This window comes from Nansenia antarctica (assembly GCF_963989245.1).
Source record: "Nansenia antarctica genome assembly, chromosome: 16".
Classification (NCBI taxonomy): Eukaryota; Metazoa; Chordata; class Actinopteri; order Argentiniformes; family Microstomatidae; genus Nansenia; species Nansenia antarctica.
This window is the reverse complement of record NC_137686.1, coordinates 17381625-17406058: the sequence shown is the minus strand read 5'-3', so window position 1 is coordinate 17406058 and position 24434 is coordinate 17381625. Positions and strand designations below refer to the sequence as shown.

General features: G+C 39.7%; 1 protein-coding gene across 1 annotated transcript; it reads right to left on the bottom strand.

Moving 5' to 3' along the window:
* Positions 1 to 8058: 8058 nt before the first annotated feature.
* LOC308172035 (uncharacterized protein) lies at positions 8059 to 21314 on the bottom strand (the record flags this gene model as incomplete). The annotated part of the gene is made up of 37 exons (XM_080546945.1): positions 8059 to 8709; positions 8808 to 8858; positions 8957 to 9052; positions 9225 to 9287; positions 9703 to 9792; positions 9992 to 10081; positions 10210 to 10299; positions 10947 to 11036; positions 11228 to 11317; positions 11508 to 11576; positions 11833 to 11916; positions 12021 to 12107; positions 12395 to 12478; positions 12588 to 12656; positions 12983 to 13045; positions 13180 to 13242; positions 13729 to 13818; positions 14219 to 14308; positions 14556 to 14642; positions 14864 to 14932; positions 15082 to 15165; positions 15574 to 15660; positions 16772 to 16855; positions 17154 to 17222; positions 17631 to 17693; positions 17831 to 17893; positions 18248 to 18337; positions 18556 to 18645; positions 18737 to 18826; positions 18923 to 19009; positions 19102 to 19191; positions 19357 to 19425; positions 19593 to 19676; positions 20066 to 20176; positions 20373 to 20459; positions 20577 to 20645; positions 21212 to 21314. The coding sequence occupies 37 exons, from the start codon at positions 21312 to 21314 to the stop codon at positions 8165 to 8167; spliced, it is 3480 nt and encodes a 1159-aa protein (XP_080403071.1). The 3' UTR covers positions 8059 to 8164.
* Positions 21315 to 24434: the final 3120 nt, after the last annotated feature.

Genomic DNA, 24434 nt, shown 5'->3' with positions numbered 1-24434 from the left:
TTTGGGCCAGGTTTGGGAGCTAGCAAGCTATAGCAATGCACAATTACTAGCATTCTACATGTCTATTTTACATGGATATTACTTGGTTATTTACAGTAATTACTGCATTTTTTTTTTTTTCCCCTAACACCAGGGGAGCCACCCCTCCTAAATTTCGTTGTTTGGTACCTGTACTGTAGCAATGACAATAAAGACCATTCATTCATTCATTCATTCATAATTAACGGCCTGTAATTTAAAGGGCTACCAAAAAGACTTCTGATGAATCAGAAACTATTCTGATTTTAAATACTATTTTTGTTATAATGCAGGTGGATAATACAGGTGGACCATCCATGACTGAGGACAGTGATACAGGTGGACCATCTGTGACTGAGGACAGAGTTCAGAGTAAGGATGTGTCCAGGGATGATTTTTAAGAATGTGTCCAGGTGCAGCAGCAGCACTTGAGGGGAGCAGAAGCCCCACACTGTTCGAGGACTAAATCAAGAACTATGGGAATGCCTGTCTGTCATGAGGATATGTACTGTCAGAGATATGTACTGTTGCAGTGATGATAGGTTCTGACTTCCATGTTTTCAGTATGAACAGTATATGATGTTTTGCTTTAAAAAAAAAAAATGTTCTCAAATGAAGCTGTGGCTGCCTCTCCCTGTCTCACCTCTGTTGTTAATGTTAATAAATAATGATACATTATGTTGAAAGACTTGAATATTGATGTTATCAAACTTTTACATGTGTTAATACGTTTAGCTAAAAACATTTTAAGAATGTTTGGGCATAATGTTTTAACAGGGTTTTCAGTAAACATTTTAAGAAGGTTATAAGCAAACGTTTTTAGAATGTTTTTTAGAGCACGTTTGTTACGAGGGGGTCAGCGAGGATAACTCCCCGATGCCTCTGCTGGTTGAAGAGCAGCATCACTCCAGCCCTGGACTAATTACGTAATTATTGTCACCTGTGAGTGTTTGTATGTGTATTTAGGTGTGTCCCATTTCCCTGTTCCCTTGTCAGTTGTTCGTACTTGTTAGCGTCTTGTGAACCCTCGTCTTTCCCTTAAGAATATTGTGCATGATACTTGTCCCTGTCCTTTCGGTCCTGGAGGACTTTACCTTACCTGTCGCTACTTCCAGGTATTATTGACTATACGTGTGTTTTGATTTGTTTGTGTTTAAGTGAAGTTTGCTTTTAGTAAACGGAGCCTTGTTTGCTCATCTTTTGTTTTCGCTACTCGCAGGTGTTTTGTTTTTGTTATTAGTTATCGACTCGCTACACAGAGCCTTGCTTGCTCTCCTTTATTTTTCTGTGGTTCTGTATCACGGTCCTATGGATATTTAGTGTATTCATCTCAGTAAAGAGAAGTTTATTTTATTCATGACTCGACCTCAATTCCTCTGAGTCGCACCGCACCGCACATGGGTCCAACACCACTCTACATTTAGAACATTATTCCAAAACGTAACACACGTTATCCTAAAACATTCTGGGAACAAACAAAAAACTAGCTGAAAATGTTTTGAGAACATAAGGTGTAATGTTCTAGCAATATTGTCAACTCACATTTTAAGAAGGTTATTACCAAACATTATCCTAAAACATTCTGGGAACTTCCCACTGAAAACGTTTTCAAGAACATTAGGGCATAATGTTCTAGCAATGTTTTCACTTAACATTTTAAGAAGGTTCACACAACATTTAAAAAATGTTTTTAGAGAACGTTATCCTAGAACATTCTGGGAACTTCCCACCGAAAACGTTTTCAAGAACATTAGGGCATAATGTTCTAGCAATGTTGTCACTTAACATTTTAAGAAGGTTATCACAACATTTTAAAAATGTTTTTAGAGAACGTTATCCTAGAACATTCTGGGAACTTAAAGAAAACTTCCCGCTGAAAACATTACGAGAACGTTCTAGGTAACATTCTTTGAACATTTTTAGAACCAAAAATTGCTAGCTGGGTAGACATTAATGCAAATAATTTGCAACAGAAATTATTGAGTGCTCTTCAAGAAGATGAGGGTCTAGCGCCACTCATTGACAAGGCTGCTTTATGTAGTTACAACGCAATGATTTGGTAACATTCGCAATAGTGTAGTAATTATACCTAGGGTTAGGGTTAGTCCAATGGGTCAGATGATCATTTGTTTAATATTTATTATAGTGAGAGAAAGAGACACAACAATGGGATATGGTTTAGGAGGAGTGTTGCTTCGAGTAAAAATCTAGAGCAAAGTGCAAATAGATAACTGCGTAACTATGAAAGCACCAGGTCTCATATTTCACACCATAAAACGTCACGAAAACAATACAAAACTGTATTTCAACTTCAATTTCTGAATACCTCTCTGCACACGTCATGAATACTCCTGCACCGTTACTTACGTTGAATCAACCTGTCCAAACGTGCGTTCTCTGTTGCTGGGAGACTGCTCTTTCAGCTACCTCCTCTAGTCCACAGTGTTATGGAGTCGTGATGTCGTGACCACGGACAAATGGAAATCGAGACGTAACCGCGCCATTACTACCGTAATGGTCCTAAGAAAAGTATATTTTCCGGCCTACTATTACTGTTATGAATGAATGAATGAATGAATGGTCTTTATTGTCATTAATACAGTACAGGTACCATACAACGAAATTTAGTAGGGGGGGCTCCCCTGGTGCTTGGAAAAAGACTAAAAACAAGAGGGCCAAGGGTAAAATAAAAAAGGGAAAAGAGCTGGTTTACATAAATAAAGGCTATGTACACCATCTACTATACTATACTACTATACTACAATAAAACACTGTGCTGTACTCTATGCTATGCTATAAATATCCTAACATTTCCTATATCTGAACCTTATGTACACAAGGGTTGTCATATTGCACATAGTATTGTTGCACATTATATTATGTGCTCTACACGTCCAGATAAGGTCGAAAAATGTGTTGACACACATACAAAAAGAAAACACAGACAGTCGTTCATACCCACATTTTAATTGATAGTTTCCTACCTTGCATTTTAATCACAATTGTACATATAATGTTATGAATGCAAAGCACAAAATAATAATAATAATAACATAATGTTAAAACCAATATTGCAAAATATATATTGTAATATCGTATTGTATGAATAAGAGAGAGGGAGTGAGAAGCCTTGTAGATCAAAATAGGTCACGTGGCAGTGGTTCGCCCATTGATCAGTGCATGTTTCCCCCACAAGTGACCAGCATGCTCCATCGAGGTATCCTATGGTTGTCTAGTGGTGATGTTAGGATTGACTCTGTGTACCCTTGTCTAAATGTAAGGGGTCTAGTGGTGATGTTAGGATTGACTCTGTCTGTGTACCCTTGTCTAAATGTAAGGGGTATGGTTTGTGGGGGGTGGGGTGGGGGTGGGGGGTGGGGGGGGGGACGGCCCGGGGGCGTGCGGGGGATATCCCTTATTTTCGGGAAAATATCCCTTATTTTCAAATCCCAATGTTGACAGGTATGCTCTGGCTCCGTTTTCACCCCTAATCTCCGTTTTGCGCGTTCACGTGTAGCCTGGTCCAACCAGTGCTTTTACATTCATCATCGAGGTACAGCTTACCCTTTTTTTAGACATAGCTGAGTCAATCGATTTCATTTTGTGATGAAGTCATTTATTCGTTTTGCATAGTTATCGGTGAAGTAGGTTTCAAAGTCCGCGTCTCCTTTTTTACGCGTTAGCCGCTTGAAACTCAAACTGGGACGTGGCCAGATTTCTGTACAGCCTCCTCAGCCCAGTGAATGAATGAATGGTCTTCCATGAATGAATGAATGAGTGGGCCTCCAGCGCAGCGACCGCTTCGTCCACCTTGGAGCGCAGGAACTGTGGAGACTCCAGCATGCGGAGCAGGTCAGAGTTGTCCATCTCCAGCAGCATGCCAGTGACCTTGGGAGCGATGGGGTGCATGCTGTGGATAGATGAGAAACGCTCACCTGGAGGGAGGGGGAGAATAAATATCAGTAACAGTAATTATACTAACCTAATGGGGGATTCATTGAAACAAACAAATAGACTCGCCTATCATTTGCTTCAGGTCCTCATGGGGAACGGCAGCCAAAATGGAGTCAGTCCGAAGCTCCTGGTCATGGATAGCAGGCTGCTGCATGGGGATCTGTGGCTGGGGAGCCATGTGCTGCAGGAGGTGTACACCAGCTGTGTACTTGTTACGGGGCACAGTGTGCATCCGTGCTGTAGCTGCGTCTGCACTGGCAGGGTGCTTTCTCAAGGCCTGGGTAGCTGAGAGGGAAGATAATCATAATCAAAGGGATATTTATGGCAAATGTTTGGATAGTGCTCTTTGGGGCAGGATTACTTCACTAAATATACTGACCCGTGCGCTGAGAGGTCATCATAGGGGGAACCAGGGAGGGCGTGGCCTTCATAGCGTTGAAGGTCTTAGGCCTGGTAGCCGACGGACGCATGGCGTTGGTGGGCGTGATCTGGAAGTGCTGAGGAGGTGTGTCTAGGAGATGAGTGGGTCTCAGCTGAGCCAGCTGGTTGGTGAAGTCCGGTGCAGCACAGTTCTGGGCCTGTGGAATGGCCGCCATGAAGAACCCAGGTGGGGGAGCAACCTGGTAGGGGTTGATGCCTGGGTTGGGAACGGCGCAGCCGCTGGCCATACTCTGCACGTGCTGGTTGGTTGCGCGAGCCTGGCGCTCCTCCTTGCCCTGGGCCAGGGCCACGTACAGGGGCTTGGTGGCCACGATGCGACCGTTCATCACGGTCACGGCCTTGGTGGCGTCCTCGGGGGAGGAGAAGCACACGAAGCCGAATCCCTTGCTGCGTCCGCCCTCCGTCATCACCTTTGCGCTGGTGATTGTTCCGAAGTGGGAGAACTCTTTGTGCAGCTGCTTGTCGTCCAAACAATCGTGCAAGTTCTTGACATAAAGATTGACACCCTGGTAGAGAGAAACTGTGTTTTACTAAGATGTTTTTCATGCCTCAAATACATCAACAATGCTTACCAAGATTATGAGCTTTCTGATACAGTATATGTTTGTTCATATACACACACACCTGGTATCTGGTCCTGTGGCCCTGATTTATATGCTCAAACTGGCGCTTCAGCACAGTCTGGTGCTCTCCTCTCTTCTGGGCACGGCCCACGTAGACCCGCCTCCCATTTAGCTCCTGGCCGTTCATCTCATCAACGGCCCTCTTGGCATCCTCATGCCTTTCGAAGTTGACAAATCCAAAACCCATGGATTTACCAGCGTCATCGGTCATGACACGGACACTCAGGACTGGTCCAAATCTTTCAAACCTCTCCTGAAGGCGTCGGTCGTCCATATCCTCTCCGAAGTTCTTGACATACACGTTGGTGAACTCTCCGGCCCTGGATCCGAGTTCAGCCTCTCGTTCTTTGCGCGTTTGGAAGAACACTTTTCTAACGAACACTTTTCTGCCGTTCAATAACGTGCCGTTGAGTCTCTTAATCGCTCTCTCAGCAGCCTCCTTGGTGTTATACTGCACAAAGCCATAGCCTTTAGCATTACCATTCGCGTCAGACGCTACCTTGCAGCAAAGGATGCTCCCAAACTCCGAGAACGTGTCGTAGAGGTGCTTGCTGTTGAACGTCTCCACTAAATCCTTAACGAAGATGTTGCCGACCCCACTGAATGTTGCCGACCCCATCCATTGAATAGGCGCACTAGGATTCATGTCTTCAATTTTTTGGGGGAAAAGAACGAATAACGTTTATCTATCTAGCTCTTCACAGATGAATTGCAGGTAAATGAACGGCATGTGTACTCTAGCTGGATTCTAGAACTCCAGCTGCATGTTCTATGGTTGTCATCAATCACTTATGTTTTAGAAGAATTCTAACTTCAGACACTGTGACCTCACAGTTATAGCCAGGGTCCATTTTGTCAGCAAACCTATGTAGGGGTTCATGAGGAATTCCTTCTCCAGCAGATGTATTTAACATGAATAAGGACATTGGAGAGAGGGGGGGGGGGGAATAATTAAATTGTAGAGTTGACCTATATTCATCACAAATCATGTCATCGCAATCAGACAAGTTGAAATATGACTCAAAACTTCCAAGTAGCATAGAACAACTTATTATAGAAATTAATTAATAGAATTAATTAAACTAATTTGTTTGTTCATTTTCTACAACAACTGTTCAACGTAGAAACATACAGCACATTGTCACATGTTTAAATAACCTTTTTCTTATACATTACTGTGTATAGACATAAAGCTACAGATTTCATATATTGCTTCTAGCCGTTTCCCTTTTTCTTTTCAGTAAAACTCTTTTATGGTTTATGGATACCCAAGTGTATCAAAGTTAGCATTTTGGTGGCAAAAATACCAGAACTGTCCCATCTCAAATGCTTTGTAATACTGATATAACTACAGTAAACAGATAATAATAATAATAATAATAACTTTTTATTTGTATAGCGCTTTTCCTGCAAACGTTGCAGCTCAAAGTGCTCCAATCATTATATAATCATAATTTAATTATTTAGTCTTTTTTTTTTTTGTAATCAATTATTTATTGCAAAACAGTACACATGAAAAACTCACATTAATACACCAAACAAAATAAGTGTCTGCCCTGATTTCCCCCCCCCCCTTATCTTAACCCCCCCCCCCTCCCACACTATAAACACATGAGTAACCCCCCCCCCCCCCCCCCCATAGTTCTTCATTACACTATATTTGGTATATCATACAATCATAATAATACAACAATTACAGGTTAACTTCACATACAACACAGCCTACAACACAGTCACTCCATCAACTCTTTTATCCTATGTATTGCAGAGGTCCATGTTTGAATTGTCCTTTCTTTAGCTCCATGTATTCTGGCTATAGATTGTTCCATGTATAGTATGTCCAGGAAAGACAGCAGCCATTGTTTACACGTAAGAGTATGTGGAGGATTCCATCGTAATGCTAACAGCTTTGCACAATATTCTACTGCGCCCCATAGTGTCTTGGTGGTAAAGTGCAGGCAGTCAAAGGCATACTGTCATTCACAGGAGATTAATGCTGGTGCGCGTAGTTCTTTTGGAAAACGTGTTTATTTTAGAATATTTCTCATATAAATAAATATAAATAATACTCATTACATTGACATTTTTGATCAAATAATGGTTGTGGTAATGTATTATTAGCGACCCCCACAGATGTATGATTTTACTGCTTTCATGGGAGCTCAGACCTTCCTTATGGGAGCTCAGCTCCCATTGGCTCCCACATAACTCGAACCCTGATGTTAGACAGTGATAGGCAACTGACATTAAAAAAAAAGTTGATGGAGAAAGAAAGCTGTTATACTAATGATAATATATCCTGTGTCAACTAATCTGAGAGGGTAGGAGAGTGGTTGGATAGAGGGACCATAATGAATCACCACCTTCATCATACAGAATGGATGGATAGATGGATGGCATATCATCTTACAACCTTTTTCTTCCCTCTCAGTGAAGGTAAACACCAGGGTTGTGTTCAGTAGACATGAAACGAACCACTTGAAATTTCCCAATAAGAACAGCCATTTTTATTTTCCAGTTCAGAACGCCCCCCCCCCCCCCCCCAGTGTAGACTGGAGAGGTTTGAGACTAGGGCGAATTGTAGAGCAGCGATTCCCAACCTATGGGCCGCGGCCCTCTGGTGGTCCGCGAGGGTACTGCAAGTGGGTCACTACTTGGCCAAATCATGGGCCAAAAATTCTTTTTTTTTCATTTCAAAAATCATGGTAGCTTACTGTATTTTTTTCTTTCAAAACCTTAAAGAAATGCATCATCAGTGTGCCTACTGCACTGTATGTAGGATGAGTGTATGATGATGCATATGAAATATCCAATAAGAATGAGAGAATAATGATGAGACACCCCAAAAAATGTACATGTGCGTAAAATGCCTGTGTGTGTGGGCCGCGAATACTTAAGAGATTTTTAAGTGGGCCTTGAGTCCAAAAAGGTTGGGAACCGCTGTTGTAGAGAGTTTCCTTTTCACAGCTGCAGTCATATTTAACAGTTTTGTACAATGCCGGAAATAAAAGACAATTTCGTAATTCAAGCGTCAAGCTTTATTGATGAATTGAAACAACAAATATGTTTTGACATATATTAATGAAAAGATATGAACATTTGATTTGTACTGCAATTACACATGTCACTTAAGTCTTTATCCAAGACACCCCATTGAGAACAGGGGAGAAGTCAATTGGATTGTTATAATCCGCACAGGCACTGAAGAATGGGAACCATGTCTCTTTGAAAACGTATTTACCCATTTTATAGATAAGAGTCCTGGCATTTGCATCGTAGAAGGTGACCTCTCCCTTCTCATACTCAAAGAGCACACCCACTACAGTTGGTTGCACTGGGGGGATGCCAAGATTTACTCTCCTATCCCCCATCATAACAAGTTCACCCTTGTAGTTTGAGACCATGGTAATGTAGCCACTGTTGGGTCGTAGTGAAACAGCCTGCCTATTTGCTGAACGACTAGCAACTCCTAAGTTGTAACATATTTGTGGTACTTTGACCTCCCAGTAATGCCTCCCCTTGTCAAAGCCAGTCTTCCCAAGAACACCGAGAGACGTTTCATAACGGCCCGGATTGTCGCTCACGTCCTGTGCTTCAGAAACTGTTATCGTTGTGTGATCGTGTGACAGGATGAGTTTACGATGGGCTGTGTCCGGGTCTAAGACGACTCTCACTGCAGGTTGAAAAACAGGTGAAAAACAGTCAGTTTATGAACAAATATGATTTCGGACATATCAGTGTTTACTGAGGAAAATGGAACCAAAAACATACCAGTCTTAATCTCTTTGTCATCAGCGGCGGCTTCTTTTTTCTTCTTCAACTCTGGATTAGAAGGAATGATCCAAATAAGTACATTAAAATCCTGAATTTTATTTGACATCTGCATTCATGTTGGACAGGAGGTCGTCCTCAGCCCTCACCATCACATTCAGTCTGCAGTTTGTTCATGTCCTCGTCCTTCTTCCTCAGCTCCTCCCGAAGCAGATTCATCTCCCTGTCTTGCTGCTTTTCAAGATCTGAGGCAGACGTGACAACAACACAATTCAATATTTCACAAAGGCAAATCTCACCATTTCTGTTGTTCTGGAGCTCAGCACAATTCTTAAAAATGTTTCTTCTGACAAAGAATGTCACCAGAACAGGTGCTATAGGTAAGGATATCATTTGGAACATGTGAATATGCCAAACCTTTATTTATGCGATCCAGTCTTCGATTTTCCATCTCTGTGGCTTTGAGTTGTTTCTTCAGTTCTAATTTGAGGAAGAGATAAATCAATCACAATGCCAAAATTCCTCAAAAACCAAATTCTAGCCAAAGCTTGAGATGGCATGAAATAAATAACTGCTCTAGCAACAACATTGTAGCCTATCTACAGTATATGTTCTTCAAGTATTTCCTTTGTAATTATATGCTAATGGTGTTCAATGGTTTGTGTTACTTATTCAACTTGTGTAATAGTACAAACTGCTCAACCCCTTACAACATACAATTATCAAACTACAGTGTTACTACACCGGTATAGGGGCAACTTAATGTACAGTGGTACAGCTAACGACTGAAGGATGAGACATGGAGCATCTGAATAGCTATTGGACAATGTAAGAGTTACAGATGCCAACATGTGAGATACTGATGATGAATACACAAAAAACGAAATTGACGAACCAGAGACATCAAATGCAATTGTGTCTTTGTCTTTTTTTGCCTCAGTCTCTAGGGCTTTCTTATTAGCCTGAAGAGCAATAATCTGCTGAACTAAATAAAAACAGAACAGAACAGAAACAGATTGTGTAGTTCAGTTGGAGTGAAACACAGTAAACACAGAAACAAAATATCTATAAAACAAAATATTTGTTGTCGAAATACGGTTATGTGATAAACACACATAAACAATGAAAAATACTAACATTAAATACATATTACTTGATTGATTACTATATAATCGTCAACATACTCAAGTCAGCGTTTTTTCTGTCCTTAGCCTCAAGTAGTGATTTATTATCTTCAAGCTGCTGCATCTTTAGGTCCAGTAACCTTTGAAGTTCTGAGGAAAATAGACACACGGTTTACTAGAGAACAAGCTACCAGCTGTTGCATTTACATTTAGATAGCATCCATTCTCTATTCCTATCGTCTTCATTTATTCCACATGGCGTTTATAGTAGAATTTACCTTTGAGTCTGTCAGCACTTGTCTGTTTCAGTTTAGGTATTTCTTCTGATAATTCCTGCTTTTCCCAACGCAGTGCCATGATCTCAGCAACTGAATCAGAAAAGCAGAGTAGTTGGCTGGAAATTGTCCAAGACATTTTTGTTATGGAAAAGATGACATACCTTTTGATACTCAAAATCAATATATTTGAAAAATACTGGGAGAAATTGAACATTTGTATGAAACGTGACATCTTCTAATTTAATACCCATTCAGAATATATGACCAGTAACATGTTTATTGAAACACCTCTGGACTTCTTATTTTCTCCCTTTTTTCCCTTCTTTTTCTTCTTTTCCTTTTCACTTTTTTACCCCTCTGTTTAGGGGCTATGCTTTGTTTCTTTACCCTTTGTTTTACCATTTAAGATGTAGATATGATGTTCTGTCCATGTCTATGCTGAAACCCAATAAAAACTCAAGTGATAAAAAAAAAGAAAAGCCTAGTAGTTTGTCACTCTGAACCACCCTTCCAGAAAACGTCACAGAATAAATCACCATCTAATTGAAAATTCCTGCAAAAGAAATGGTTGTGTCCATACCTTTGTACATTCATTGTATTGCATTGCATGAATTATTTCATTATTACATTGGATTACTGTATAATACATGAGTGTTTTCTCTTTGTTTTCTGATTGCTAATACTTTCTAAATTAGAAACCGTGGTAACACATGTATATATACAGTATGACAACTTACCCAGTCCAGGAATTCTAGTGCCAGATTCTACCGCTTCATTTGTCTTTTGCTCCAACTTGTTATTGACCTTTTCCAGTTGATCCTCAAGCTCTTTGAGACACAAAGGAAAGGAATTCTATTCCTTCAAATATTCTCCACTTTCATTAATTAATTAAATTAACATTTTAATGATACAGTATGTGAACAATTTAGTTATTAAACTTCTATCAAGCTATCAAACATAAGCAAAATAAACTCTTATAACTGAAGACTGGTACTAAGGATGGACAGATGGCACCCACCAGCAATCTTGTCCTCTGATGTCTTATCGAGCTCTGATGCTTGCTTCTGTAGTCTTGCTATTTCATTTTGCAGTCCAATGAGCCTCAAGACTGAATGAACAACAGAAAACATTATTCAAAAGATTCAGGGAGACAACATTTGTTACCCGGATAATTCATCCAGGCTTCAGGGAGCATCAACACATGACAAGAGCCAACCCTAGATAACCTTAAACAACCCTAAAACAAGTGTTAATCCACTAATACCTTTTTTCCTGTTACATTGATTATGGTTACTCACTCAGTTTGGAGTTGTCGTTCGTCCTGTCGTTAATGCCATTGATCAGGTCATCCAGTTCTCTCTCAAGCTCTGTGGACAAGAGAGATAGAAGAGTGGATGTCATGACAACACTAATTGGACTGGTGGGCCGATGACTGACACAATCCATCTAAAGTAGCAGTAAAGGACTGTCCCTTCTGTATGGCTGCATCATAAAGCATAACACATAAAACATAAAGCATTTGACTAATATCATCATATAATATAGAGTAACATATTTAGGTATAGAAATGCATCCCTGGGCAAAGACGGCCGTATTATTATCTTGATAAGGTCTGCAACTCACCAGCAATCTGGTCAAAGCTTGTCTCATTTGCAGCCCCTGCCCTCAGATCTGCAATCTGACCCTGTATAGCAATGATCTTTAGAACTGAAACAGAAAAGGATTAAGATTGAATGTTTGAAGACTGTATTTCAACAGGTTTTTGCTCAATATAGAAATGAATAAATACATGAATCAGTCAATCAACTCACTTCGCTGAGGTTGGGAACTTGTCTCCTCTAGCTCTTTGGTTTTCCTCTCCAGTTCTTTGATCTTTTCATCCAGAGTCTTCTGCAGCTCTGAGAGACAATGAGAATTGTGTTAAATTCAGCAAGTGATTTGAATTGTCAATAATTTAAAAAAGTAACATTCGATGTAAAAAGCTTCTAATTTTAACAGTTGATTGAGAAATAATTGAAAATAAATGCCCCTTTTGCGATCATTAAAGAATAATAAGAATACACATTTCTATTTCTATTTCCTGAATTGACTGACTTAAAATTCAACTGATCCCCAACCCTGGTAGAAACAGACATTTATTTTGCGATGAATAGTAGGCAAAGCAACAGAACAGAACAACACTCACCAGCGATCCTAGTCTCGGCTGCAGGGGTCAGGACCCTTGCCTTCAGCTCCTTAACCTGGTCATTCAGTGACGAGAGCTCCAGAACTGAAACAACACATTTGATGAGCTGAACAGAGGCAGAAGATACATCGAAGACCAGTTCAACCATGTTTAGGGCCCAGAGTTTTTCTAGACCATGTACGAACCTACTCACTCAGTGAATTGACACGATCCGTTTTTTTGGCTAGCTCTTTTAGTTTGTCATCCAGGTCATCTTGTAGTTCTGCGAAAGACAAACAGATTTGTTTCCCACTACATGCAGTTGACTGGGTATGAACAGTAGACACTAAGACATTATGAATTCAAATATGCTCTCTTGCTGTGCAAGAAGAATGCATTTAAGATTTATCCCAGAAATCCAATTACTGAAAAGCAGGGGAGGCTGGTCGAGGTAGAAATCGGAGGATGGCCTCACTGAAATGCATGGAACAAAATGAGGAGAATGATATCAAATCACCACCCGTCATTCCATGTGTTCCAAAGAGCCCGTGCTCCGATTTCTACCAGTCAAGGAAAGCACAGGGAAAGTCAGAGAGAGGTGGAGCTCACTGTCATGGTGCTCCTGGACCCCAGAGCACTGTGCTGCTTTGTCCTTCAGCTTTTTCTGCAGATCTGGTTTGAGGAAAAAATAGAACATTATGTATAAATTCATCAGATATGTGCACCTGTTTCTGTAACAGCTGTTATGCTCAGAGCAGGTTGTTTCTAGTTGGACATGGCTGGTGCGACAAAAGACGGAGAAATACCTTTGTTTTGTGCCTGAGTTTGGGAGTTGTGTTCCTCTTGGACCTCAAGTTGTTTCTTCAGAGCTGTAAATCACAGCACATTATTATGACACATATTAGATTAGGTTAGATTAGATTGAACTTTATTGTCATTGCTGAGTACCAGACAACAAAATGCAGTTTAGCATCTAACCAGAAGTGCAAATAGTGATATAGTGCAAAACATGATATTGTGGATAAAATAGAATGTGTACAGTTATGAAGTGATAAGTACAGTAGATAAGTACATAGGATATGTACAGATATGAAGTGATAAGTACAGTATGGTTAATACAGTAGGTAGTAGGTATCAAGAGATGGATAACAGTAAGCTATGTACAGTATGGTGTATACAGATGTATAGATTAGCGACTAGTATCTAAAATGAGGTAAATATAAATACAAACAAATAAAACAAATATAAAAAAGATAAATATATACAAATATGTGCAAAATATATGGTATGTACATATACATCGTCCGTGTGCAACATAGTATGAATGTATGAATTTCAAAAGTCCAAACTCTTACCAGCAACCTCAGCAGCAGATAACTTGCTTTGATTAGCTGCATCATTTTGTAACTTTCTGAGTTGGTTTTGTAGGTCCAGAACTGTTAGAACTAAGAGACCCCAAAAAGGACAATTGTGAGTTTAAAAAATAAATAAATGGTTTAACTGTGAGAAGATACATCACCAATAGGACTGTCTTTTCTTAAGAACCTGTTATTTTCACACGAAAAAAAACACTTCTTCAGTTCTCCCTTAAAGATGTAGGCTATAGTTCTTTCATCTGTGGTTTGCAACTGAAGTTCATGTATAAATGATTCAATCAAGGAGTGTGAGCATTAAGTTCAATCAATCATTTATTTAAGACAATTGTCTCTGCCTTACAAGAAGAAGAATACAAACAAAAGAAACAATAAATACCACAAAACAATTTTAATTTACACCTCACCATAGACCTTCCAAAAGTAAGGTACAACTCCACTGTACTCCCTGAACAGCTCTTTCTGTACTCACCTTGGTTTGCATATGCCCCGTCCTTCTTCTTCAGTTCATCAATAAGACCCAGAAGCTGGTTCTCCTTAGCCTCCAGCAGCCTCCGCAGCTCTGAGAGAGGTCATTCAATAAGTAACGGCATAAGCCGTATAGATTACCACTTCTATAGGAGTTTCCTATCTTCTAAAGGAAATTATGAAATTGACCCTCCTCAAACCTTCACTACATCAAACTATACACACCGTCCCCTATTGTCAGAAGTCAATGAGACACATATTTACTGTGGAATTGTAAAAAATATTCATCCAGAGACCAGAGATTTGCCGTTCTTCATGCGGTTCTTATGAATGACACTTACGATTCTTCTGGTGTGTGGTCTCACCCAGGCCTGACAACTCCTGCTTGAGCTTTGCCACCTGGTTCTGCAGTGAGATGATCTGCAGCACTAACAAACCAGAGGGAGGAAATATGAAGGAAAAAAAAAAAACATCAACAAAGCTCAGGGTTTCATCATCCAAAGTGGCTTGGTAATAAATAATAATAATAATAATAATAATAATAATAATAATAATAATAATAATAATAATAATAATACTTAGTTATTATATAATAATAATTCATAAAACCTAGTTCAGTATAAACTCACTTAGTTCGTTATTAACTCACTCAGTTTAGTGTTGTCATTATTCCTGTCTTCCATCTTATCAACCAGGTCATCCAGCTCTTTCTGTAACTCTGTGGAGAAGATGACCAGCAGCAGAGGTTCAGATGGTTGAATGCTGTTTCTTCCTCTGCAGCGTTTGAGTTCTACCCTCCATGCCTGTAGTCCTTCTCTCCGAAATCACCTTGTTCTTCTTATCGACGAGACATCATTTTGAACTCACCTGCAATCAGGTCAGAGTTGGCCTGATTTGCTGCTCCTCCCTGGAGACCACGGATCTGATCCTGCAGGACAAGTATTCTCAGGACTGAAACACACAGCGACGGAACACATTAGACCATGCACAGTGCAGAGCAGGAAACGGGGGCGGCTGTGGCTCAGGAGGTAGAGCCGGTGTCTAATGATCGCAAGGTCAGCAGTTCGGCGGTTCGAGGCATATGCCACATGTCGAGGTGTCCCTGAGCAAGGCACTGAACCCCTAATTGTTTCAGTGTTGCCGTCTATGGCAGACCCCTTGCCTAGAGCATAAATGACCAAATTCCAACAATTGATAGCATGGAAATAAAACTATTATTATTATTATTATTTTTATTTTTATTTTTTAAACGTAACCTACTATGGTTAGATGAGCCTCTTTTGTTCATCTCATGCCATGCCGTACAGTAAACCAATTACAAGTGTTACGAGCTGCATCAGATCAGTTGAAAAAACTCACGCCTTTGTGGGTTAGAGCTGATCTCCTCCAGTTCTTTGCTCTTTATTTCCAGTTGTTGGTTCTTCCTGTCTAGTTGCTTCTGCAGCTCTGAGAGATAAATACAGATAAATACAGATACATACAGGTGTGAGGGATGAGAGATACATACAGGTGTGAGGGATGAGAGATACATACAGGTGTGAAGGATGAGAGATACATACAGGTGTGAGGGATGAGAGATACATACAGGTGTGAGGGATGAGAGATACATACAGGTGTGAGGGATGAGAGATACATACAGGTGTGAGGGATGAGAGATACATACAGGTGTGAAGGATGAGAGATACATACAGGTGTGAGGGATGAGAGATACATACAGGTGTGAAGGATGAGAGATACATACAGGTGTGAGGGATGAGAGATACATACAGGTGTGAGGGATGAGAGATACATACAGGTGTGAGGGATGAGAGATACATACGGGTGTGAAGGATGAGAGATACATACAGGTGTGAGGGATGAACGATAAGGAAGACCAGGGCTTTCGGAAAACAATACCTTACTTACTGTGCAAGTTTGGGCAACACTTTGTTTTTGCTTGGTTAAAAGTGTTATTACCTAATAATTGCATGTCAATTGTTCCCCATCAATGAAACAGAGGGAAGGGGACTATGATTCGGTATGGTATATCACAAGCTTTTTCACCACTGGGACAATTTTGATGAAGCTCGGGTGAATGATGGGTCTTGCACTGTTTGTTTCAATATTATTTTCAATCTTATTCCCAAATTCGTTAGGCTATAGGCCTATTGCATTAGGATACACTCCTGGCTCTGCACATTGCACCCATTATGACATTTTAATGATGAATCGGTGTCACTTGGAAACTCTTAAACAATCTCTATGGAAAGACACACATTCTTTACAATAGTTTTTAAAAATGGTCCCAGTGGTGTCGGAGAAGAATGTGTGAAATAATTATGAACAGACAGAGACCGAGTCATAGTCCCCTACCCGATTTCATCAGTGGGGGACGATAACAAATAATATAATTGTTGTTGCCTTGGTTTCATGAGGTGTCACGTGTTACAACATGGATACTATGGTACAGCAGCTTAAACCAGGCTGTAAAACAAAGCTTTAACAACGTTTTTCTTTAGAGAACATGTGGAAGAAATCTGGTGAAAGTGAGGATGATAGGTCATACGGTGAGGCTCACCAGCGATCTTAGCCTCTGCCTCTGGGGTCTGGATCTGTCTCTTCAGCTCCGTCACTTCATCATTCAGAGCAGTGATCTGGAGAACTGACAGGGCCACAAGATACAACTACTGTATTACAGAGTAGTGTAGACTGTTAACTACTGTGTGGAAAACACAGTGCAGATCAGCAGGGGGAGAGAGAGAGAAAGGACAGAGAGAAAGTAGACTATACTTAACTACTCTGTAGAAACATAATGCAGATGAGCAAGGAGAGAGAGAGAGAGAGAGAGCATGAGAGAGAGAGAGAGAGAGAGAGAGCATGAGAGAGAGAGAGAGAGAGAGAGAGAGAGAGAGAGAGAGAGAGAGAGAGAGAGAGAGAGAGACATCACCCAGTTTACTCACCCAACTTAGAGGCGTCTCCTCTTTGGACCTTCAGCTCTTTAATTTTGTCATCCAGTTCAATCTTCGCTTCTGTCTCACGCACACGCACACGCACACGCACACGCACACACGCACGCACGCACGCACGCACGCACGCACGCACACACACACACACACACACACACACACACACACACACACGTATTGAAAAACATTGAGCACATACTAATACATACTAGCACATACTGTATATACTGTAGATACATGAATGTTCAGGTTCAAGCCCATGGTGAAATGTGTCATCAGTTGTAGCAGAGTTCGCATTCACTTGAGACATGAAGTTGAATTCTGAAAAACGTTGTATTGTTGTATTTGTATTTTGGTTTGGTTTATTTGTAAGTTTGACAAAATGTTGGGTTGTTGTATACAGTCTATCTATTTGTATTCATGTTGCATTCATAACAGTGTTTTAAGTGATGAAGTAAAAAGTAGACTCACTGTCATATTTCTCCTGGACATTGGAGCACTTTGCATCCTTCTCCCTCATTTGTCTCTGCAGCTCTTGTTTGAGAAAAGGAACAAACGGAAACATCAAACACCCACCCCTGTCTCTGTACCAGCCTCCATGCTTCCTCGCCACGCTTCTGGCTCCACACGACTGGTGAACTAGTTCATAGGATGAGAGAAACCTGTCTTACCTTTGTTCTGCTCCAGAGCTCTGGCCAGCTCTTCCTCTTTGGCCATAAGTTGTACCTGAAGATCTGCAGTTCAAACAATGCATGTTGGTTAATAATATCATATTATCAGTCATTCATACATACATCACACTATGATGTTGAGTGTACAGAATGGTGGTAGATATACTATACAGTAGCAGAGAGAATATGCTTTTTCTTCCTGTTTTGAGTGAGAAATCTGGATAGATGAGCTGTCAATCACACAGTAAACCTTCTAATAGTCTATAAGAACAACGACTTTATTTGTTTTTTGTGTGTTCCAACAGTTTACCGCACAGCTGATTAATCAATTAAACCAATAGAGTGAGACAGGATATGTTCATGCAAGGTGCCTTTCAGGAAGTAGTGGAGATCGTGCACCTAGCCTATAGAGCTCACCAGTGATCTGTTGTCCTGTTGTGGTTTGCTTTTGATCTTCATCTTTCTGGCGGTCCTTCGTTTCTTTGATTAGATTGATGATCGTCAGAACTGGACAGAGCAAAACACAAGCACTGGGTTAAAGGATTCCTTTAGTTTCTCCCTGCCTCGTTGAATAGAATCTATTTCATCTTTCTGAAAAGAACATGATGTAGTTATAGCAGGAGTGCAGTTCACTATTAACCAATTCTACAACAGATGACTTGGTTCAAACTTTGATTGGTTCATTGAAATCTCGACTGATGCTGCTTATTGGCTACTTTACTCACCCAGTTCTGCGTTACTGTCGTCTTTTCCCTTCAGTTGTTTGGTCCATTCCTCTTGTTGGTTCTCCTTAGCGTCCAAAGTCTTTTTCAGCTCTAATCAATCAAAGCCACAAGCATTCTTTTATCATGCAATGTGTATTGCAAACAGTGATACTGTCATTCAGGACAAAACTGGGTAGTCTACCTGCAAGTTCGGCATCTGCTCTCTGTTTGAGGCTCGCTATTTCCTTGTCTAATGCCAGTGCTTCAGTCTGTGTTGCCAAAATCTCCCCAGCTGAAATGATCAAGGGAGCACAGTTAAGTATACAGAGACAATACACCCTATTGTAGAGTCTATTTCTCTGCGGTCATGATGAACCTGTCCACTTACTGAGTTTAGTGATATCAGAGTGACCCTTCAGTAACATAATCTTATTTGTAAGCTGCTGGTTCTTCTCCTCTTGTTGCTTCAGTAGGTCTGTGGACAAACAGTGATTTAGCCTAGTTACAGATCACAATGTGTGTTCTTTTTGTGTGTAGAAGTAGAGCTATTTAATCTCTGGAACTTACCAGCTATCTGGGCTTTGTATGCCATGGTGAGGGCTGGGATCTTCCTCTCTAGCTCAGCAAGATCATTCTTCAACATGAGCAACCCCAGGACTGGAAGGCAGACAGAGTACAACTGTAAGAACTAAGCATTTCAACGCCAAAGGGAAGACCAACTGAGCTCATGAATGTGTCAATTACAGTGATCTTCTATATGCAGCATAATTGGTCATATATGGTTGAAATCGGGATTTTAAACCATCAACCAAACTCACTGACCAAGTTTTGAGCTATCATTCGGTCTGTCTTCCAGCTCATTGATCTTGTCCTCCAGTTGTCTCTGTAGTGCTGATAAAAACAACAACAACAACAACAACAACAATCTTTAAATATGTTGTAAACAGAAAAGGCTGTTTAGTGGGATTCTATTGAACAGCACCACAATGAAACAGTAGGCTGTGAAGGTCCAAATTGTCAGACAAATGAGAAGTATTGTTGAGTAGTTTATACTGTACCAGTTGTTTTGTCTATAGTGGTCTGACTGGGAGATCCTTTCTGCAGCTCCCAGATCTCATTAATCAGTGAAATGATCTGAAGAACTGAAACAGATAACACAAAAGAGGGGCGCTTAGGTGGCGTAGTGGGTTAAGCGCTGACCATGTAACCGCAGGGTCCCCGGTTCGATTCTGGCCGGGGACATATCCTGCATGTCATCCCTCCTCTCTCTCTCACCCATCCTTCCTGTCTAAATCTTCACTGTAACTGTCAATAAAAATGAAAAATATGAGTGGGACTGCCCCACTCAGAAAAAAATAAATAAAAGATAACACAAAAGACATGACAAAATATAGTCATGTTGCAGAGTCATCTTTAGAAACAAAAATCACGTGTCTTGGAGAAAGTAAGGTCTCAAGTCGAAACCATTTTGCTGCATGAGTCATGACTATTGAATCCTTTCCACGGCAGTACATAATAGTAAAGTCTGTACACGATCTGAGGATGATGCTCTTACTAAGCTTAGATTTGTGACTGTTCTTTTCCAGTTGATCCTTCGCCACGTTCAGTTGCCTGGTCTTCTCATCCAGCTGGAGCTGTAGCGCTGACAGACACATAGACAGACAGTGTTAGTCTCGTAGGGAGTTTCATATCAGAGGGATAAGGCACTGCAGCACATTCTACCACAGCCTTGGTGACCCATGTTGAGGAGGAAGGGGTTGGAGAGAACGTGTCATATTGCTGGAAATATGGTTATGGTCATGGGGAGAGGACAAGAGGAGCGGCGACACAACACACACCTGTGAACTGGGCAGAATTCACGACTTTTGAATCGGTGTTCCTCTCTAGCTCCTTCACTTGAACGGTAAGGGTTTCGATCCTGAGAGCTGAAATGACAAAAAAAATAAGGAAAGGTGAGACACACAGAAACCAACATAAGCCAGGATCTACCAGTTGTCCCTGGTTGCTATGGAGGTGTTACAAGTTCAGCCATTTTCACTCACTCAACTTGGCGTTATCAGTGGACCCCTGTTCCAGCTCACTCATCTTCTCCTCCAGCTGAACTTGCAGCTCTGATAGATGAGGCAAGTTTTTGTAAGAATGGACCAACAATTGAAATCGTGTTACCTTACCATATGCCACTAAAAGAAAAAATACTGTTACTGTACTAACTACATTACAGTGCATACTACATTTTATTTAGCTTGTTCTATAATAGTTCCCTATTCATACAGCTGACATGGAAACACAGAGCTACCCCTCTCACCGTGCTGGGTTTATAGTATTTGGTGGTTACTGCATGTTCCAATAGCTATACTAGCATAGCATACTACATCATGTAGAGTAATATGTAATAATAATGCAATATATTGGCCATATAATCTAAGTAGTATGTTAGGGTTAATAATGAAAAGCCAATGCATCTCCAAAAGGCCATTCAGCTGTAAGAGTAGCACACATGTACTGTAGACAACAGTGGACGGGATCATTGTAATGAATGGAATGAGGAATCCTATCACACAAGTGTGTTTAATACCATTCCTCATTCCATTCCATGCTTTTCAATGAGCCCATCCTCTAATGTCTGCCTCCACCAGCCTCCCCTGATGAACATGGTAATGGTGATGAGGTCACTCACTGGAGATCTGAGCTGTTAGATCTGTGCTGCAGGTTCCCTTCAGTCTTAGCTGTCTTATCTCCCTCTTCAGTCTGGCCACATCTCGCTCTGTGAAGAATGACATAGCATTGAGTTTAGCGCCATCTCATTGGTTCCATGGATATTGGACACATGGACAGGTCCATGGATTCAATCAGTTGCAAATAGAATGTTTTCCAGGATGACACACTAACACAATTAGATGTTTTGCATTCATGTATGGATTCATGGTACATTGTATGGATATTGCAACAATATGAACTGCATCTTTAACATGCTTTCATTCTGCACCGTAATTATTTGATTTCTGTGTCGACGTGCACCGGCTGGCTCACCAAGTTGAGTGGAGTAGGTGCTTTTCTCCAGAAATTGTGCGGTCTTGTCCGTCAGTTGCTTCTTGATATCTGAAAAATATAGTTATGTTAGGCCTACGAGAAAAAACGAATATAGTTACGTTAGGCCTATGAGAAAAACAAATATAGTTATGTTAGGCTATGAGAAAAACAAATATAGTTATGTTAGGCTATGAGAAAAACAAATATAGTTATGTTAGGCTATGAGAAAAACAAATATAGTTATGTTAGGCTATGAGAAAAACAAATATAGTTATGTTAGGCCTACGAGAAAAAACGAATATAGTTACGTTAGGCTATGAGAAAAACAAATATAGTTATGTTAGGCCTATGAGAAAAACAAATATAGTTATGTTAGGCCAACGAGAAAAAACGAATATAGTTACGTTAGGCTATGAGAAAAACAAACATACACAAAACAAACAGAAAAAACAACAACAACAACAACAAAACTGGTACACATGCAAGCCTAATCTACTGTATACAGTACCATGTGTCTTATACAAGTGTGTGTGTGTGTGTGTGTGTGTGTGTGTGTGTGTGTGTGTGTGTGTGTGTGTGTGTGTGTGTGTGTGTGTGTGTATACAGTACTACATGCACACATATAGTATAGTGTAACTAAATTCAAATTACAACCGATTTTATTCTGTTAACAATACCCTTCTGCTCAATCTAAATGTGAAAGAAAGTGGGTTTCTCCATTATGGACAACCATTCAACATTCAGTTGTTTGGTGTAAATAAACAACTTTGTTGGTTTGTATTGGCACTTACCATCACATCCTATCAAGTGGATAGTCTGAATGAAAACAAGAAAGAATATTCCACAAATTCTAATCAGTACATTGGGAAAGGAGAGTATCACTTTTAGTTTTGTTTAAAAAAATGGCAAGTGTGGACAAACACATAATTTTTTATTTTAATATCAGTGTCTTATTACCCCATATGGGCTGGGCATCATCGAGGTGCAATGACACTCAAATAAGTACAAATCAATTAATCAATAAATCAATGTGATCAATATACAGTATGGGTGTCTTTTTTTTAAAACCATGACTAATTACAGTATATAGTTTGACTGAAAACAGGTGCAAAGATAAAAATAATAATAAAAAATATATATATAGTACATACCGATATTTGTGTGTTATTACACCCATTTGGAAAATCCTTGTTGATGAACTCCTTGATGATGTGATCTGGGAAAGCAATGCCAACATCATCAAACCAAATCAAACTTTATTCATGTCAAATCATATACTCCATATACAGATGCAATAAAATGTTCTTTAAAAAACTTAAAAACGATTACTTACTCTTACTTACTTTTAAAAACTATTCATAGTTTGACAGACTAAATAAAAACTATTCATAATATGACAGACTAAATAAAAACTATTCATTATTCAAGTATGACACACAAATAAACAAAATACATATTTATCATTTTTTATTTTAGGAGACTGTTGCACTAATCTGCTATGACTGTCTGTTCTTGAAATCAGTTGTATGTAGCAGTGGATCTTATTGTATCCTAGGGTGTACCGTTATCAATGGTTAAAAACATGCTGCTAGATATACAGAAGCATCCCAGCTAGCGGGGAATGTTCCCCTAACATTGGCTAACATTCCCTACAAGTTCTGCTAATGTTTTAAAGAAAACGTTTTCATCTAATGTTCAAAGAGCATTTTAAGGATGTTTACCATTTCAAATAATGTTCCTATAACGTTAAATGTTAACAAAGTAAGAACGTTTTAGGTGCAACATTCTGAGGATGTTTTGGGGACATTGTTTAGGTAACAGATTATAGAATGTTCTTTTATAAAATGTTCCCACAATGTTACACGATAACAAAGGAAGGACATTTTCAAAGCAACATTTGGATAATGTTTTCAGGATGTTATTGATGCCTCAGATCACAAAACGTTTTTTCTAGAATGTTCCTGTAATGTGATATGTAAACAAAGGAAGAACGTTTTACCTGCAACATTCCAAGGATGTTTTGGGGACATTGTTTAGGTAACAGATTCCCAGCTAGGAGGGAATGTTCCCACAACATTGGCTAACATTCCCTACAAGTTCTGCTAATGTTTTAAAGAAAACGTTTTCATCTAATGTTCAAAGAGCATTTTAAGGATGTTTACCATTTCAAATAATGTTCCTATAACGTTAAATGTTAACAAAGTAAGAACGTTTTAGGTGCAACATTCTGAGGATGTTTTGGGGACATTGTTTAGGTAACAGATTATAGAATGTTCTTTTATAAAATGTTCCCACAATGTTACATGATAACAAAGAATGGACATTTTCAAAGCAACATTCGGATAATGTTTTCAGGATGTTATTGATGCCTCAGATCACAAAACGTTTTTTCTAGAATGTTCTTGTAATGTGATATGTAAACAAAGGAAGAACGTTTTACCTGCAACATTCCAAGGATGTTTTGGGGACATTGTTTAGGTAACAGATTATAGAATGTTCTTTTATAAAATGTTCCCACAATGTTACATGATAACAAAGGAAGGACATTTTCAAAGCAACATTCAATAATGTTTTCAGGATGTTATTGATGCCTCAGATCACAAAACGTTTTTTCTAGAATGTTCCTGTAATGTGATATGTAAACAAAGGAAGAACGTTTTACCTGCAACATTCCAAGGATGTTTTGGGGACATTGTTTAGGTAACAGATTATAGAATGTTCTTTTATAAAATGTTCCCACAATGTTACATGATAACAAAGGAAGAACATTCCCAGCTAGCAATTTTTGGTTCTAAAAATGTTCAAAGAATGTTACCTAGAATGTTCTCGTAATGTTTTCAGCGGGAAGTTTTCTTTAAGTTCCCAGAATG